Source organism: Coenobita brevimanus, chromosome 58 (genome assembly GCF_032717465.1).
Source record: "Coenobita brevimanus isolate Jiangsu-jjx chromosome 58, ASM3271746v2, whole genome shotgun sequence".
Lineage (NCBI taxonomy): Eukaryota > Metazoa > Arthropoda > Malacostraca > Decapoda > Coenobitidae > Coenobita > Coenobita brevimanus.
The window spans coordinates 1,977,358-1,994,028 of NC_137011.1; the positions used below are offsets into that span (position 1 = coordinate 1,977,358).

Here is a 16,671-nt window from a genome sequence, read left to right on the forward strand (position 1 = left end):
AGAATATCGTTAGTTTTGTGCTAACATCGGGCCGCAAAAACACCCTCACATGTGTGGGGCTGGAACCCATCTCGCCCCTGCAGGTCTAGAAGGTGAGTAGTTGCTGTGTGATAACGTTTTTCCTTCTCTTCGGATGCACACACCCACCTGTTGCTATGTGGGGAAGGGTAGTGAGCTTGAGCTAGCCTGGACACGATCTACTGCTATGTGGGGTGGGTTGTGTCCGGGTTAGCATTGGCTCACTACCCTCCCCATATAGCAGTAGGTCGGGATGTGTGGATCCGAAAAGAAGATTGTGTCCGGGCTACCCACTGCATCATTCAGGTTACCACGGTTACCAACTCTCTAAGACAATTAACAGGTATTATCAATCTTTCTTGTGTAAAACTATTTAACTCTAGTACTGTCTTCCTTAGTCTTTATCCCTCTGCTGACGAGTATCAGTATTTTACGCGCAATATGTTCAAACATTTCAAAATTAATATTCACCCTATTTGGTTTAATTTTCTTTGAAATAGTAATTTTGCAGGCTTAAAGCTGTTGGTCCTTTCTTACAAACTAATTCTGAATCAGCGTCAGAATACACGGCATAATCAATAATTGAGCAATGAATGATATTTGTTTCCATTTAATACATCATCCATTCTCCCTAATCCCTATCAGTGTCTTGGGTTAAGCTTTAGCTGCAAGTTTCCAGTAATGAAGCAGAGTTCACTCTTGTGTGGACGTCTGAACCGAGAGATACCTTTTTTTTTTTTTTTTTTTTTTTTTTTCAGGATGGCCGTAAATTCTGGAAACCAGCTGTTAAAGAAAAATTTTATTACATATATTCGTTACAGTATATATTCACAACGTTAAGAGATATTTTCATTTACACCCTTGGCAACTGTAGCACAACAAACAAATAAACTAAATTTACATATCCTTGCATTTCCATATTGTGTCCCTTTGTATGGCAGGCTTCTCCATCACTTGATTATACCACCGATACATTTTCGATTAAAAGGTTAACCAAGGCAGTTTTTTATTTTTTTATGACCACTCAGCAGATAGGAATAGCAGCAAAGCTAAGTGATCAAGGACGTAATTGGTGTGATTATGAGGAAAATTATGGAACTGACTGGACTTTTTGGATCTAGTCAGGAATGAAAGGTTGGTAATCAATGTGTAGAGAAACGAAGATGCGGACGAACGACAAACGTTAAAATAAAATGGATGAGTACAATAGGGAAGGCTGCTCAGAACTGCTGGAGGTAATGGGGTTGGATGAAGATGGGAGAAAGGGTAACAAGTGCATTATAATCTAACATACTATTCTTCTAGCGGTTTGTCTGTGTGTGTAGTGCAGCCGAAACTGGCTGAAGGACTGTGATGAAACTTGGTAGGATGGTTGCAGATGGGTCACATATGGGCCCATTTCAATTTCAAGTCAATCAAAATTTTCTAAAAGAGTGTTTTGACCCCTAATAATTGTCCCCATTGGTATTACAGTACGGGGAACGCATCGAAGGGGGATTGTTCGTCGCCGATGCAGCTGTTCGTCAGTGTCGAGCAGCGGGAGTGACGGTATAAAAAACTGCCCTCACTTGAACAGTCAAATATAGCACAAAATCATATTTTCTCAACAAAACACATACCGCTGGCCTCCATATATAATTCTACGTTCAATGCTGAAAAAACTATTGCAGGCAGATCACAGTTATTGGGCCAGTCATGTGTAAATGGAACAACTCTTGACGGGAGGGTAGAAAACTTGAATTGGTGAAAGTTGGCCATCTTCACCACACAGGTACGACATATAAAATTTAAGTATAAGAATATAAACTGGCACCAGTGGCACCGGTTCTGTTGCGCATTCGGCTGTGTAAACGGATTGCCCATACGTTCACCCATTCTGTTGCAATGTTTGAAACCGAACCCGTGTAACTACATGTGACTGAGATTCGAGGGCGAAGCCCGAGAGCCCTCCGCAGGATCAAATGCACAGCGACCTGGTAAGAGTGCAAAACGCTTGTGAAAGAATGATACTCATTGGACCTTGGATAGGAGTACGTGTCTGGGCATAAACCAAAAAATGGTTGAAGTCTCTGTTATCTTATAAAATACCTAATTGATATTAATAAACCATCCAATAAAAGGGATCGAGTGTCATTACTGGCTTCAGAAGAGCATTGTAGACTGGAGGCAGTGGATAGGGTTGTGTTCGTAGTGTGTTGCACAGAAAGTCTCTATGTTGTTGTGCATAGTAAATGTGTGTGTCCTGGGCATTATGTTTTTTATGTTGTTTAACACACGTCTGGAAGGCGGCATGTCGGATGTTTTCATTATGATTCTCTTGTTTGGCTTTGCATTCAACCTGGCAGGTTTCTGTATTCGGTTTGTATACTTCTAGAGCAGGCTTCCATTTTCCTTGATGCTGTTCGGCCGGCTTCAGCCAACCTTGCTGGCCTTCACATTTTTCCACCACTGAGCTTCCTGGCTGATTTTCCTTCGATCTTGAGATGTACTCGTATTTCTTGTTATCTAAGACACCTTCCATCTTCCACCGTCTGACCCACCTCTGCACGGTGGTGGCGCTGGCACCTGTTAGCTCTGCTATGGACCGGAGAGACATTCCCTCCAGCCACAAGTACACGAACTTCACTCGCTCAGCCATCACGGTTTTCCTATATGATCTGCGATGTTCCATAGCATCCTGTACGGAATAAAATGAACCTGACAGTGTTGCGCAGAATGAAATTAGGTTTGACAGAGAGCAGTTTTACAACCATACATTTATTTCGAACAACCCCTGCAGAGGAAGTGGCAAGGAAGGGGTGATATGCATGTTCACTCTCCTGTATTGGGCGAGGAAGTTTGGCATGTCTCTGGTCTGTCGCCTGCCGTCTGTCTGCTCGTCTTTCCTCAGACTGCTACACGGGTTGAGTGATTTAAAAGACAAACAGAATTCAGATAAATCTGAGAAGACCCGACTGTCATTCATGTGATGCCTTGGCCGTCCTTGTCACAGCTTGTGTCCACCGCCATCCTGTTACAACTCCCTTCCTTAGTAAGAATAACCTTCATCGCTATGCCAGTCCTAATTATGAGTAAGCCATAAATGCGATAGGAAGGATCTAGAAATAGGAATACGAAAGCATAAAAACTTAAGGATTATAAAGACAGTACCATGTGAAGTGAGTCAAATATTTAATGCCTCATATACGTCTTCGAATTTCTGGGTTACACCTTACATGCAAACCATTCTCCAATTTTTGTGCTCATTTCAGGTGCGCTTCCCAAACGCTTTTGGGCATGAATCATTTCGATGACTACCGAATAAAAAAAGTGTGCGGCCTTTGTCATGGGTATCACTGTACGTATTTATGCTTTCTCGACCGCCATCCCTAGCATTCTCGCATGTTCAGCTGCCAAATAAATTTTCCTATAGATGACATTAAACTTAACCAAAAATTAATAGCGCAAGTATGGTTAAAGGGATGAGGGTTGTGTGGTGGGCTAGGACTTTAACTGACCTCTAAACTGTGCCAAATTAGGGTCCGTATTCTCGTCGGATAAGGAAGCTCCACGTTATTGTCCACGTCCATGTTATATAAATCATTATAATATCTCCGTACTGTGCATAGACAACACGCAAAAGCATATTAACCAGCCATATATATATATATATATATATATATATATATATATATATATATATATATATATATATATAAAAGCATATTTGAGTTTTACGCCGTGTCCCATATCAAAAAATAAATCGCTAAGGATGTGGTGCAAGGGTGCTTTCTTAACTGACTAGAATACAAGCCTTAATTTAAGATAACAGAAACCTAGAATCAGTGCCAAGTATCTGCCATTATCCATTCAGATTTACCAGACTCATTTGGTTGTGTGGAAGGTTATAAGCGAAAATGAAGATTGTAAAAGAAGAGGAGCAGGAAAGGCGTTCAAGAAATTTGATATGATGTGGTAGCACAAGGAGCGACCAAAAAAAAAAAAAAAAAAGTGGTTAAATTAGAGATTTGGGAGGTGTGGTATGCGTAGGGTTAGGCATGAGCACTCACAGAGGGAATGTGGAGCGACATGGTTTGCTACGGAGGAATGGCAATATTATTCTTCACTTGAACTTCCGGAGGGTACTTGAAATCTGTCCTGACGATAAGGGGCTCGAATGCATTACCTCAACCAATGCGTACGTAAAACTGAGCCAGCGATTTTGATTGTAAAGCTGGCGGTTCGTATTAGCGTGGAAAAAACAGGGATTTTGTGAAAACTGAAAAGTCTGCGGTTGGTAAGCAGTATTTAAGCCCTTTTTCTGAAGTCGGTAACAGCCACACCAGCACCACACATAGTCAGACCAGGACCACAGTAACACCGACAGCCACACCAGCACAACTCTAACACCGTCAGCCACACCAGCACGGCACCACACTCTGAAGACTTACCAGCGGGAGGCGATGGCGAGTCAGCAGCGAGTGAGGCAGTCAGCCGCACAGGGTCAGGCGGCCAGTGAGGCGACCAGGCCACAGGCTAAGTATTTATTGACACACACACACACACACACACACACACACACACACACACACACACACACACACACACACACACACACACACACACACACACACACACACACACACACACACACACACTGTTGTACGGCATAAATGTAATTGACAGTACATGTACATGTAGCAGTATTTGCTCTCAGTATTTTACAAGGAACAGCCTTTTATCCTTCATAGGAAACCCATGTATCACCCATTTTCTAAAACATATCGGAAAATATACCTACGTAACAGAAGTGTCTGGAAAAGCTACAAGGTAGGGAAGTGGAAGCTGGAATGCCCTTTATGAGAGAGGACTGTGTTCAGAAACTGCCTATACTGTTGTGTGTTGATATACTGTTCTGTTATGTGACGATGAGTGGGAGATGCAAGGTTGGTAGAATCCCTGTCCTCATCCCTCTCATCCCAGTTTTAGTTTTAACCCCTCTCGTTAGTTAAATTTTCCCTTGTTTCGGTAGGCAGTGTTGTCTAATTTCGGGTCAGTAAAACTGGGCGTGTATATTTTCATTATTATTATTATTATTATTATTGGTACTGTAATATTACGCGGCGCATGAACGAAGTAGACGAGAGCAGAGGAGTTCCATGAGGAAGACAGTGCCACTGAAACCACTGCCGCCCACCAACACCACCAACGTGCCCTGAGAGACAAAACTCATCATTAACACCACTGGAAACTCTGTCTATTCATATCTATCTATAGCCGATACCATCCACTCATTTCATGTAGCGCTACCTTCAAGTGGCTTTACACGGACTAATAAGTCAAACTGTTTCATGCAGCCCAGGAAACCACTATGTTGGGTGGTTACCATGTAACTAAATAGACGCCTGGTGGTCAAATGGGTTAATGTGCTCCTGAAGAGCTTGACTCGAAGGAGTTTGCATCTAAAGACTGGCCACGGTCATTGCTTATATAATGCCGCTTGGGGAAGAGTGACTGGCCACCCTCGAGTTACACCCTAAAATACGATATTAGTTTATCTTCTTTCTGCTTCCATTAGACGATTTTATTCAGCTTGGAGAGAACTTTTTGTAGTGAGGTTAAAGAAGGCTATATTGAGCCCTTGCAGTCGGAAAATGAATAAGGAAATAAATAAATAACACTAGAATGGCACTCAGTAGAGCGCATACCTCCGCCATCAACATCCATGCAATATTCACTGCAAAATTTACGAAAATATCGAAAATCGTCCTATCTCGCAATGTTAAAGAGAGTGAATAAAAATGACTGAATCCACACCTTTATCCGCATCCACACCAAAATTTAATGGAATCTATTCTGGGCCAAGGCCCATCCTTCTACCAAGTTTCATGGAAATCCGTCCAGTAGTTTTTGTGTAATCTTGCTCACCAACCAACCAACAAACAAACAAACGAACGGACAGGGGTGAAAACATAACCTCCTTGGCGGAAGTAATAATAAATATATAAATAAGCGACAAAAAAAAAAAGTGATGTTGTCTCTTGGTAGCAAAAATAAACTAAAAAAAAATGTGCCATTGGATTAAAGCGGCGAAACGTAGGGACTAAACACCCTAGCCAGGGGTCCCTACACTCCCCATGAGGCACTGAATGGTTAGCGATACTCTTTTTACTCTAATTTATAGCAACAGATTATCACCAGAATAATCACGAAGAAGTGCCATGGAAAACATGTAAAGCCCTAGCATTTTTTTTTTTTTTCCCAATCAGGTAGCCTACGTGAAATAACCTTCAAAGGGACGAAAATCTGGGCCAAGTTAAGGTGAAAGAACTATAGTGAATGGATGAATGGAATGACTATGGTCTGCCTGAGGGGAAAAAAGGGAAAAAAGAAAAAACTCAGAAGGTTGGTACAGTAATAAGTCAGTCCACCAAGATCATCTCAAGGGTTCAACCGTGTGTGTGTGTGTGTGTGTGTGTGTGTGTGTGTGTGTGTGTGTGTGTGTGTGTAATCGCTAAAATATGATTCTTTCACCTTAACTTAGCCTCGATTTTCGTCCCTTCGCAGCTCATTTCATGTAGCTCAGTTACGGCATGCTACTGCTCTACATTAGTTCCACAGCACTTCTTTGTGACTAGCATCATACTCTAGTGTTATCTCCTGGTGAAGCTCAGATATCAAGACAGGGAGATGGTAATTTTAGGCGAAGTTAGAGTCAAAATGGTAAAGTTATGGAATTCACTAAGTTCAACAAGACTTACCCATAGATTAGTGAGTCCCAGTGTTGTCCTGACGACCACCTTCTTGGGAGGGGTGAGGCAGGTCGTGAAGTTTGGGTTGTACAGCTTCTGCCAGTAGTAGTAGATGCCTGACTCCACCACTCTCATCACTCTGCAGGTAAGAAGGCGTGATATACTGCATTGCAAGTACCAAAACAACAGAAGATAATTGCCGTATCTTTTATGCTGCTTCATTGACTTTACCTCATGCAGTTCTCGTTTTATACTGCAATTTTTAATTCTAACAAACCCCGTCTCCCAATCCTTATCAGTGACTGAACTTCTAGTTTTATCAGTAGTCATACCTACTACAAAACATGAGCTGCCAGGCTATAAAATCATATCGTCTTTACAAAGTGAAACTTGGATGATAAAATTGTTAATGACGCAAAATTAAGTACTGTAGATGTCTTGTGTAATTTTCTACAGGTAATCATGCTGTGTAGCATTTCCTCAGGTTCACCTTTGTTTTTCATTCTGAGAACTCTTATGCTTTTCACCCTCACCTTTTATTAAATGGCGGGAGCAGTGGACTGTCCTTCACAAATGCAAACGATGCCACCATGGGACTAATCTCCTCTTGAGCATGGTAGAAGTCACACCTGCCTGGTAAACAAAAAAGGTGTATGTTATTAAGTGTGGTGGGCTTATGTTGCAACTTTCAGACCTTCAAACTGTATTTTATGGCTGTCTGCTGACCTTGTACCTATCAAAACTTAAATAGCCTACCATGTGGTGGGGATGACGATAAATGCAATGTAACAATACAACCTACCAACAGTCATATACTTTATATTTAAGAGATTAGGTTTGGGCTTAAAGGTTACAAGTGTGCAAAATATTTTGATTATATGGTAAAATTTCCTTATTGGAACTATCTGTATCTGAGCGGTATTTCTCCGACTGCAAAACTTTAAATATCAACCCAAAACTGTGTAGCCATACACATCAAATCTCTTCTTGCAATGGTCTTGGAAATATTAAGATATCCTTTTCAGATCGGTCGTTGGGATGCTAAAAATAAGGATAATATGTTTTCCAGACAATTACTGACCAGAAAACTGAAACACAGTCTTTCGCAAAACTTACCTATTGCGGAAAAGTCCTGCGCCATCATTGCTGTCGTTATGGTGTCCACAAGAACAATGACATGGGTTCCCCGCCTCACATGCGTGTCCATGTACGCGTTGTATTGAGCCATAAGCACTGACTTGATGCGTCCCACCTTTTGCAGGTCACCAACCTTACCCAACATACCACTCTTAGCGTCCTGTGGGAAAATGCAGATACACGACTCTCTTACTTCCTAAAAAAAAAAAAATAGTAATAATAATAATAATAATAATAATAATAATAATAATAATAATAATGATAATAATAATAATAATAATAATGATAATAATAATAATAATAATAATAATAATAATAATAATGATAATAATAATAATAATAAAAATAAACAGTCTCCCGTCCTGAACGATGCACTTGATGATTTAAAACAGAATTTGTATCTTTGACACTCTTTTCTCTGGAACAGTTCATGTACTGACTAGTGAATTTCACCGCCTGATAACGACACAGTGATATGTTGTTACGTGGGTAAAATATTAGTTCTTTATCTTTCTGAAGCTGCACATTATGTCTGACCGGCCATGGCATCGGTGTCCTTTATTTTTTTGCATATCTTTGTGTAAAAGTAGATTAACAAATGGTATGATTAGACTTGACGTGTTCTCAAGTCTCTGGAGTACTGTATCTCACCGCCTTCTTCTACATTCATAAATATAATTATGGTAACTCCGCTTTCCATTCTCTTATGAATATCCACACGGCATACAGTTTCATGAATAATTGGTCCATACCTTGTCACGTTTCCTCTTCATCTGGGTACACTGTTATCACATAAATGAATGATCCCCCTCCCTCCCACTAACTACTATTCCACACAGCACCGCAAATGGATACTGATATTTCTGGTGTAAATATGAGTTATAAACTCCCTGCAGATACCAGGAAAGGCATTAACACAAAACGTGAAACGTATAACGTTTAATGTTATCTTAAACATTATGACGAGGTTACCTCCCTCTCCCTCCTCCTCTCCCTCTCTCTTAGTTGCATCTCAGTGAATCACAATAAAATACTGAAGTTGGATTACAAACATTGAGAGGTGTATGCTTCGAACTGGGAGCAAAGTGAATCCTAGCTCGAGCACCATGGCTGCATCCACTGTAAAGCAAGTGCATCAGCATTTCTACCACGGCTATAGCAGAGCAGATGCCCTCGAGTCACGGATGCATAGTCGTATGTCTGTGCTAGAATTAGGATGTTATTGTGCAGAGGTTCCTATGTACTCCAGTGCATATTTATTTTTCATTTAAGCTGTCACGGTCAATGTCTAATTTATATGTCTTCCACGTTTCCCTCAAATCATTCCCCATCCTACCAGCATCTTTAACAAGGAGTGACTGGACGCTTTCAAGTTCCCTAAATCTTTGCCATGTAATCTCGTATCACACCACACTTTAAAAGACGAGGGGTGGCTGTGAAGATAAGATGATTTGACAGTAGCAACAATTAATCGTTAATAATTCTCACGTCCTATACACGACTCCTATGAACCCTAAGACAAAAAAGCATCGCGTAAGTAGAACAGATTCGTTTGATGATAGTAAGAATACAATGGATTAGATTTCCCACGCCCAGAAAAGGTCAATAAGTTTATGGGGCGTCAACACGTGTCGCCGAACATGTGTTGACAATACAGTACATCTTACTTTAGGATGGATGTATGCTTCAGTATATAGACAGATGCATGCAGACATCTTCAGTGCTGATTCCAACTTACAAGTAGCAGATCTGATGCGCTGTTCGTCTATACGAGGCAGCTGAGACTTCAATATGATGTTAGGAACATGATATGTACGCTGCCGTTCCCAGGAAGCTTGCAGCTTGTTCGTTACAATGCGGTTTACATGTTGCCAGCACTTGTTGGAGCATACGACTGGACGCGCCGTAAGACGAACAAAAATTACTTGTAATCTGCATTAGACCGACTTGCCCATCTTATGTCTTAAGATATATCAACAGCGTGAATATAACGCAAACGTAAGAAAGGGAAAGGTTCTGCATCGCCGGGCCTCGCCGCCTATCTGAATTTTCTAGCATTATCTGCCATGAGAAAGAGAAAGAGTACCATGTAGTATAGAAAAACTAACAAGCAAATTAATAGGAGGGAAAGAGAGGAAAACTTTAACACCTTTGACTAACACTAAATACTAATTGCACAGACGTTTGTGTCTTTGGAAAAACAGTAAATAATACTGTTCTAATAAAAGCTTCAAATGTTGATTTTATAAACCCTTGACCAGACCAAAGTTTCCGTATATTATTAAACAGATATTTATTCTGAGAGGTGTGACATTCAGGTTGCCTTAAAAATGAACAGGAGTTGTCTAAAGAAAAGAAAAAAAAAACTGTATGTGTCCAAGATAGATTGAATGTCCACTGTTTATAAACCTTGTAGATAATAAAAAAATGCAGGATTACGGAGCAACATGACAGTATTAAGTAATTTATTTATGGCTCCATTGTAGAGATGCTGGGATGAGACAATTCATTCTAGGGCCTGTCGAAATGAGAAAAATATAGTTGGCTTGTTAAGTTGCCTGAAGACCAGTTTTCCTGCTTTTGGGGTAAACGAGCTTATACTGAATTTACATCAAGGAATATACTGATAAATGGTAATTTATTATTCCTTCCCACGAATAACATTAAGGCTGCAGCGTCAGACAGAAATAAAATATTAAACATAAACTGAAACCAAGACAAGCACTAACCAAGAACGTACGTGCGGTAGTTGTACCAGTTGGCACAATAAGAGTGACAGGGTTGTCAACGATGTCCTGCAGTGTCTGTATGGGCATTGGGATGTATCTGACAGCCAGGAGGGACATGAGGTTGCCGGTGTAGCTTTGCGATAACACCATCATTATCATCATCCACACGCCTAGCAGTACACGCTCCCACCACGACCATTTCGATACACTGCTCACGCCTAGATCTGTAATGATATTTAATCCTTGGTTTATGATCTGTGAGGCTGTGTGTGAGATTAAGAAAAGAGGGAGGAGGGTAAAATGAACATAATGTTGGACTGAGGAGATGAAACGCACTGTTGAAGGGAAGAAGAAAGCACACATGGACTGAATGGGAAACAGAGAGAATGAAATTGTAGAGGTGACGAAGGAGAGTGTTGTACTTCGAGAAGAAACAGGTGAAAATACCAGTGAGAAAGAAAAGTTGGTGAGTTTGGATGAAGCCTGTGTGTAAACTGGAGGGAATATGGGAAACTATTTTGGAAGGGAAACGTAAGAGAGTGTGAAAAGGGAGGCAGTGAACTGGTGAAAGATAAAACTGCAGAATGCTAATGGAGAAAAGAGAGAAAGTGAACAGATGGGGGTAGTATTTTAAGGAGTTGTTGAATGTACAGAACAAAAGTAATGCTGGTATAAGCAGTTGAGGAGTGGCTGGGAGGATAAGAGAGGTAAGGAAAGTGGAAGGGATCATGAGGAAAGGAATATGTGAGGCATTGAAGAAAGTGAAATTGGGGAAAGCACCAAGAACTGATGAAGTGTGTGGCAAAATGGTGATATAAGAGGTAGAGAGAGTGACTGAACGAATCTAGAAAATGCGCAGATTGGTCCGGAAGAATGACAGTGTCACGGGACTGAAGTTAGGTATAACAGTTCTCCTGTTCAAAGGAATGGATAAAAGAGGTGTTTGGCAGTCCTAATGGTAGTGGTTTTCTTATAGTGGAGTGGATATGTTGCAGGACAGTTGTCGACAGAGTAAGAGTGAGAACTGGAGGAATGGAGGAATGGTTGGAGAGGAACAAGAGGGTTTCAGGAAGGGGAAGGAGTGTGTAGACCAGATGTTTTTCCTGAAATGTACGTAAAGAAAGAAAAAAAGATGAATGTTGCCTTCACGGAACTGGAGAATGGGTATGACAGAGTAGACAAACAAGGAATGTAGAAGGTGTTGAGAATATATAAAGTGTATAAGAAAATGTCTGAAGTAATGAAGAGTATGTATGACTTTGCCCGGGAGGCAGTGCGTGTGCAATATGAACGAATCGAATTCTTTGACTTGAATGTTTGAATAAAACAGGGTGTGTCATATCTGTGGTTGTTCGATGTACACAAGGATAGGGAACCAGCTGTTGAAGTGTTCATAGTGAGTGAGCGCAGAATATAGTAATTGTCTGTACAGTTTGCTGATGATACTCTTCTCTTAAGAGAAGATGAATGGGAATTGCAAGGCATGGTGAATGAGATTGGAAATATGTATGTATGAAACGAAATTTGAGTGTTGATGTGACAAAGAGTTATGTTTTTTTAATGGAATGAAGTCACTGAGTGCATGTAAATTGATGGAGTATGCGAAATATAGCTGAATCGCCAGTAAGTTTGAATTTATGGAACGACATCTTACCTTCCTGGAGGAGTACACGGATAGAGCAATATATGATTTTCCCAATCTTGGTGCGGGGCAATGTCTCGTCCACTAAGCATTTGCGTAGCACAATGAAAACAGAGATGACTACCAGCAATGAGGACAAGAGGGTTATCCACACCAGCGGAGTCAATGGCAGGAAAAATCCCCATGGGTGTACCTCAGGGCTGCCACGATGCACAATGACGCGAACATACCAGATCACAAGAGGAAATGTAAAGTCTACCACGCGGCTTCGTGGATGATTGACTTGTAAGAGAGATAAGCTCATGTCCACTTCCTGTAAAGCATAGTCACAGTTAAGATGTGTGCTTTTTGAGCTCCATTCGGCCAGCCACTACTGTAGTTAAGAAAGACCTTAAAAGGAATAACTCACAGTGATTGAAAGAAAACAACTAACATTGATCCATTTTTAGACAGTGAAGGAACAGGTTTGACATTTCGAGTGTATTCTCAAGAAAGCTAATTTAATTAAAATAATATATTCCTTATTCTAGAGTAACAGTACAGAGGCACTAACCTTCCTCTGTAACATCCCCACCATGCCGTTAAAGGATCCATTTGACAGTTCAATACCCCATCCGCCGTCTGCTGGCGAGTTGATCTGGAAACTTAAGTGTATTTGGTGGCCAAATAAGAGGTTAAGGTACATACTGGAATGACTCCTTATGTTGTAAATTGAAATATCATATGATGCTGAACGCAGGATTATTAAACAAGATGCACATCTTAATACCAAAGGAAAGGAATTTTACCTCCAAAAATGTTGCTCTGCCTTTTTCAGGTTAATGACATTAGAGAACTGATTACCTAAAATAGTCAGCACTGTTATATTCCAAGTATTTACGTCTTTCACATTGTTGTAACTCACGTAAAATTCATCTTTTCTGCAAGTGCGTCAAGTATCCGTATAACTGGGTCCAGGATGATGGTCTTCTTCCCTCCGGGAGACGTTGGGTCGTCCACTGTCTTCGTCACGGTTGAGGGAAACTGCACAAAAGTCACCTTCAACTGAGGTCTATTAGCAAGCCTTGAATGAGAAAAAATATTAGCAAAACTATATTTTCTGTTTTATGAAGCTGCTTCAGATAAAGCCATATCAAAACTACATAAAAGTTGAGAATGTTCCGTACTTACTTCTCAAACTTTTCAGGGAAAAATGGCAGCTGTGAAGTGGTGGTTAATCCTTGCTGGGCCGTCCATGTACCCACCTGGACTGGTCGACCCTCTTTACCAGTGTACGGCACTTCCACATACATTGAATATCTGAAAAGAAAACATTTCACTGTTATTTTCACCTTGACCCAGATTTTCAACTTTTTGCTGAATTTCACGTAGCTCAATAACAGAAAACGACTACTGCGGCTCTACAGCCATTCCATAGCACTTCTTCGAGACTAGCATCGTATTCTAGGCTTGATTTTTTGTTACATTTCAGCATTCCAGAGGGAGAGATGGCAATTTCAGGCCAGGTCAGAGTAAAAAGGGTCTAGTACATTTTTTGAAAAGGGACAAAGGACCTGGTTTTCTTGTACTTTTATGATCATCGGTGAATCAAATAGCACACTATCAGACAACGAGGCTAACATGTCGTATTAAGCATTTTATTCATTATTATTTATTTATTCATTTTTAGTGTAGTGCACCGTGGTCACATCTTTAGCTACGTGTTCAAGTACACACGCAAAATAATCTCGCGATCGATGTTATGCTGAAAAATAAGTGAAATACACACAAATGCAGATGCGTACACAAAGTTAAATATACACACAATACTGTTATAATGAACATAATTTCTGAATCCATGAATTATTCAAGGTATCCGAAAGGTCTTGGATCATATGGTGAAACGCTGAAAAGGCCTGACGAATATAGTCATCAGTCACACAGCCAGTGTTGCGGACAGTAGAAGTATCAATAATGGTATCAGTAACAGTATCAGTAATAATACTAGTAATGGTATCCGCGGTAATGATATCAGCAGTAATAGTATCAGTAATGATATCAGCAATAGTATCAGTAATAATAATAATTATGGTATCAGCAGTAATGATATCAGTAGTAACAGTATCAGCAGTAGTAGTATCTGCTTTAGTGGTATCAGGAATGGTATTAGTATTAATATCAGTAAAAGTATCAGTATTGGTATCAGCAATTGTATCACTAATGGTGTCAGCAGAATAGTATCAGCAGTAATGGTGTTACTGACACTGAAGATGCACATGCAGCCCTGAAATTTCTCTGTACAGACCAACGCCTCTAAGCAGCCCTAGCGATAACATCAGCACTGCTGATACCAATGGATGAGTACTGCTGACTGGGTGTTTAGTCTGCATTTGTGTATCAATCATATGGTGGACACTTTGGACACGTTCTAGGATTTCAAACCATTTCAGCATTTTGTACTAAGACTTCATACTTTTCGGACACCCTGTATAATATTAATGAATAAACAAAAATATTGGCAGAGAGCAAAGGAAACTGAATTAATACCTTTTATAAAAAAGAGCTGCAATACTTGGCATGCATTATGTGAGTGTGTGTTAACTCTCACCTCACTGTTGAACTAGGCGTTGGGATGATTAACATGGAGTTTGTCATGGCGAGTGTGGTGCGGATGTGGGTGAGGCGGTGGAGTGGGAGGCGGGTGAGGACGAGAAGCCTCGTTAACCACACCAGGAGGCGGCCCTTGAGGGAACACTCGGTGAAGGCGGTGAGGAAGGCTGGGTCGTCACTCACCACCACCACCGTCACGGACCATGATACCTGCCGCAGCTGCTGGTGCCACCGGAGTGCGGGTTAGGGGGGTGTCATGATATATTGATTTGGTTCAGTCATCCCTATAAGGCTAACCCTGGTCGAGGCTGACCTGGACAGAGGTTGGCAGTTGTTCGCCAAGCTCACTCAGTGAACACCGCCATCTATTTCTCAGGTTATGATACTCGTACTCTACTATGAAGTCCGTATATTACTTATAATCATACAAGCCGGAAAACTTACTGATATTATTGGTATCTTGAGCTTTATAGCTTTCAGTGATGAAGCTGAGGAAGCAACAACATCCCATACTTACCCGGCGAGCCTGGCCGACCACCCGGGAGAGCTGTGCCTGCGTTACGATAGCGTCCTGGCCGTCCGCCGCCACCTCGAACACCCCCAAACCCCACGGCGCTACAACACCACTCACACCTGCAAACTGACAACATGGAAAACAGAAGTATCTGTTAATGCTGCGTTCTCCCAGTGACCGGCACGGAGAAGCCCATGTCAGTAAGTTACTGAGAGACATCTGAAGTTTGCTCTTTGCAGCACTTTTAACGCCTCTAGGACAGTTACAAGTGGCTTCAGTCAAAGCAATGCTGAAATTACTATGAAGTGTCGTTCATCTATCAATTTTTTTTTTGTATCCTGTCACTTATTTGCCGTGTGATACAGTGGCTTGGTTTTGATTACTAATTTTATGGCTTGCTGTCTTGTACTAGTGCAGGACTATTATGCTGGCTTTCTCAAAATAGACTTCTGATAATAATAAACATGTTCTATGTGCCAAATATACTTGTTAATATCCATTGCTATAATTATACAGAATATTTCAATTTATCTGACCTTTTCAAAGTTACATTAATCCAACTGCGTGTGGAAGCCGAACATACCTTTACTTTTTTTTGTGTAATGACCATAACGAAGGACTCGTGTTGTGGTGCAGCTTCCAGCACGGCGTTCAGTGCCGCCACACTTTCACTGGTCTCTTTCACTGCATCTAAATCCAAACAGATATTACACTCTTGGAAAGATAATCCTTGTATTAGTATGATTTTTTTTTTTTTTGCTATATTTCTTTCATTTTAAATTTTTGTATATTTCCTCAGTCAGACATACTCAGCTGAGGGACGACTGTTCATCTTAAATAGATTCAAAACAGCCTCCATTAAGTTTGGTCTAAGTTGGATCAAAGCGATTAAGCTGACTTTACTGTATGACCTTGACGTTTGATGTGTTGTGCCAAAAATAATAGGTGATCATAGCAAGACTTCCAAACCATCCACCAAGTTTGGTCAAAGTCGGATAAAACCTTTTTAATTATTTTGTCTCCACAGTATGAGTCAGAGTGACACACACACACACACACACACACACACACACACACACACACACACACACACACACACACACACACACACACACACACACACACACACACACACACACACACACACACAGAAATGTACATCACCATACTTTCATGTGTGCGCTGATGTAATACTAATTGCACTAGAAGGGACTAACCATGTTGCATGTGCAGTGGTAGTGATGGTAGCGGTATTGGCTGCACCAGTGGAGAGGCGAAGGTGGCTAGAAGCAGGGTCGCCGCCACCCTCAT

At 40.9% G+C, this 16,671-nt stretch overlaps 1 protein-coding gene across 1 annotated transcript; it reads right to left on the reverse strand.

Annotated features, from left to right (window-relative positions):
• Positions 1-5,094: 5,094 nt before the first annotated feature.
• Positions 5,095-16,671, reverse strand: LOC145402573 (putative glutamate receptor). Its single transcript, XM_080274572.1, has 13 exons — positions 16,578-16,671; positions 15,944-16,050; positions 15,364-15,486; positions 14,845-15,065; positions 13,428-13,556; positions 13,162-13,320; positions 12,811-12,901; positions 12,270-12,570; positions 10,616-10,839; positions 7,866-8,046; positions 7,283-7,382; positions 6,759-6,888; positions 5,095-5,212 (listed from the first exon to the last, which is right to left on the reverse strand). The coding sequence occupies exons 1-13, from the start codon at positions 16,669-16,671 to the stop codon at positions 5,114-5,116; spliced, it is 1,959 nt and encodes a 652-aa protein (XP_080130698.1). The 3' UTR covers positions 5,095-5,113.

Coding starts and splice junctions, on each gene's coding strand:
- LOC145402573 (XM_080274572.1), bottom strand. CDS start 16,671: ATGAGGGTGGCGGCGACCCTGCTTCTAGCCACCTTCGCCTCTCCACTG. Junction 16,051..16,577: donor ACCACTGCACATGCAACATG/GTTAGTCCCTTC, acceptor GTTTGGATTTAG/ATGCAGTGAAAGAGACCAGT. Junction 15,487..15,943: donor TTACACAAAAAAAAGTAAAG/GTATGTTCGGCT, acceptor CCATGTTGTCAG/TTTGCAGGTGTGAGTGGTGT.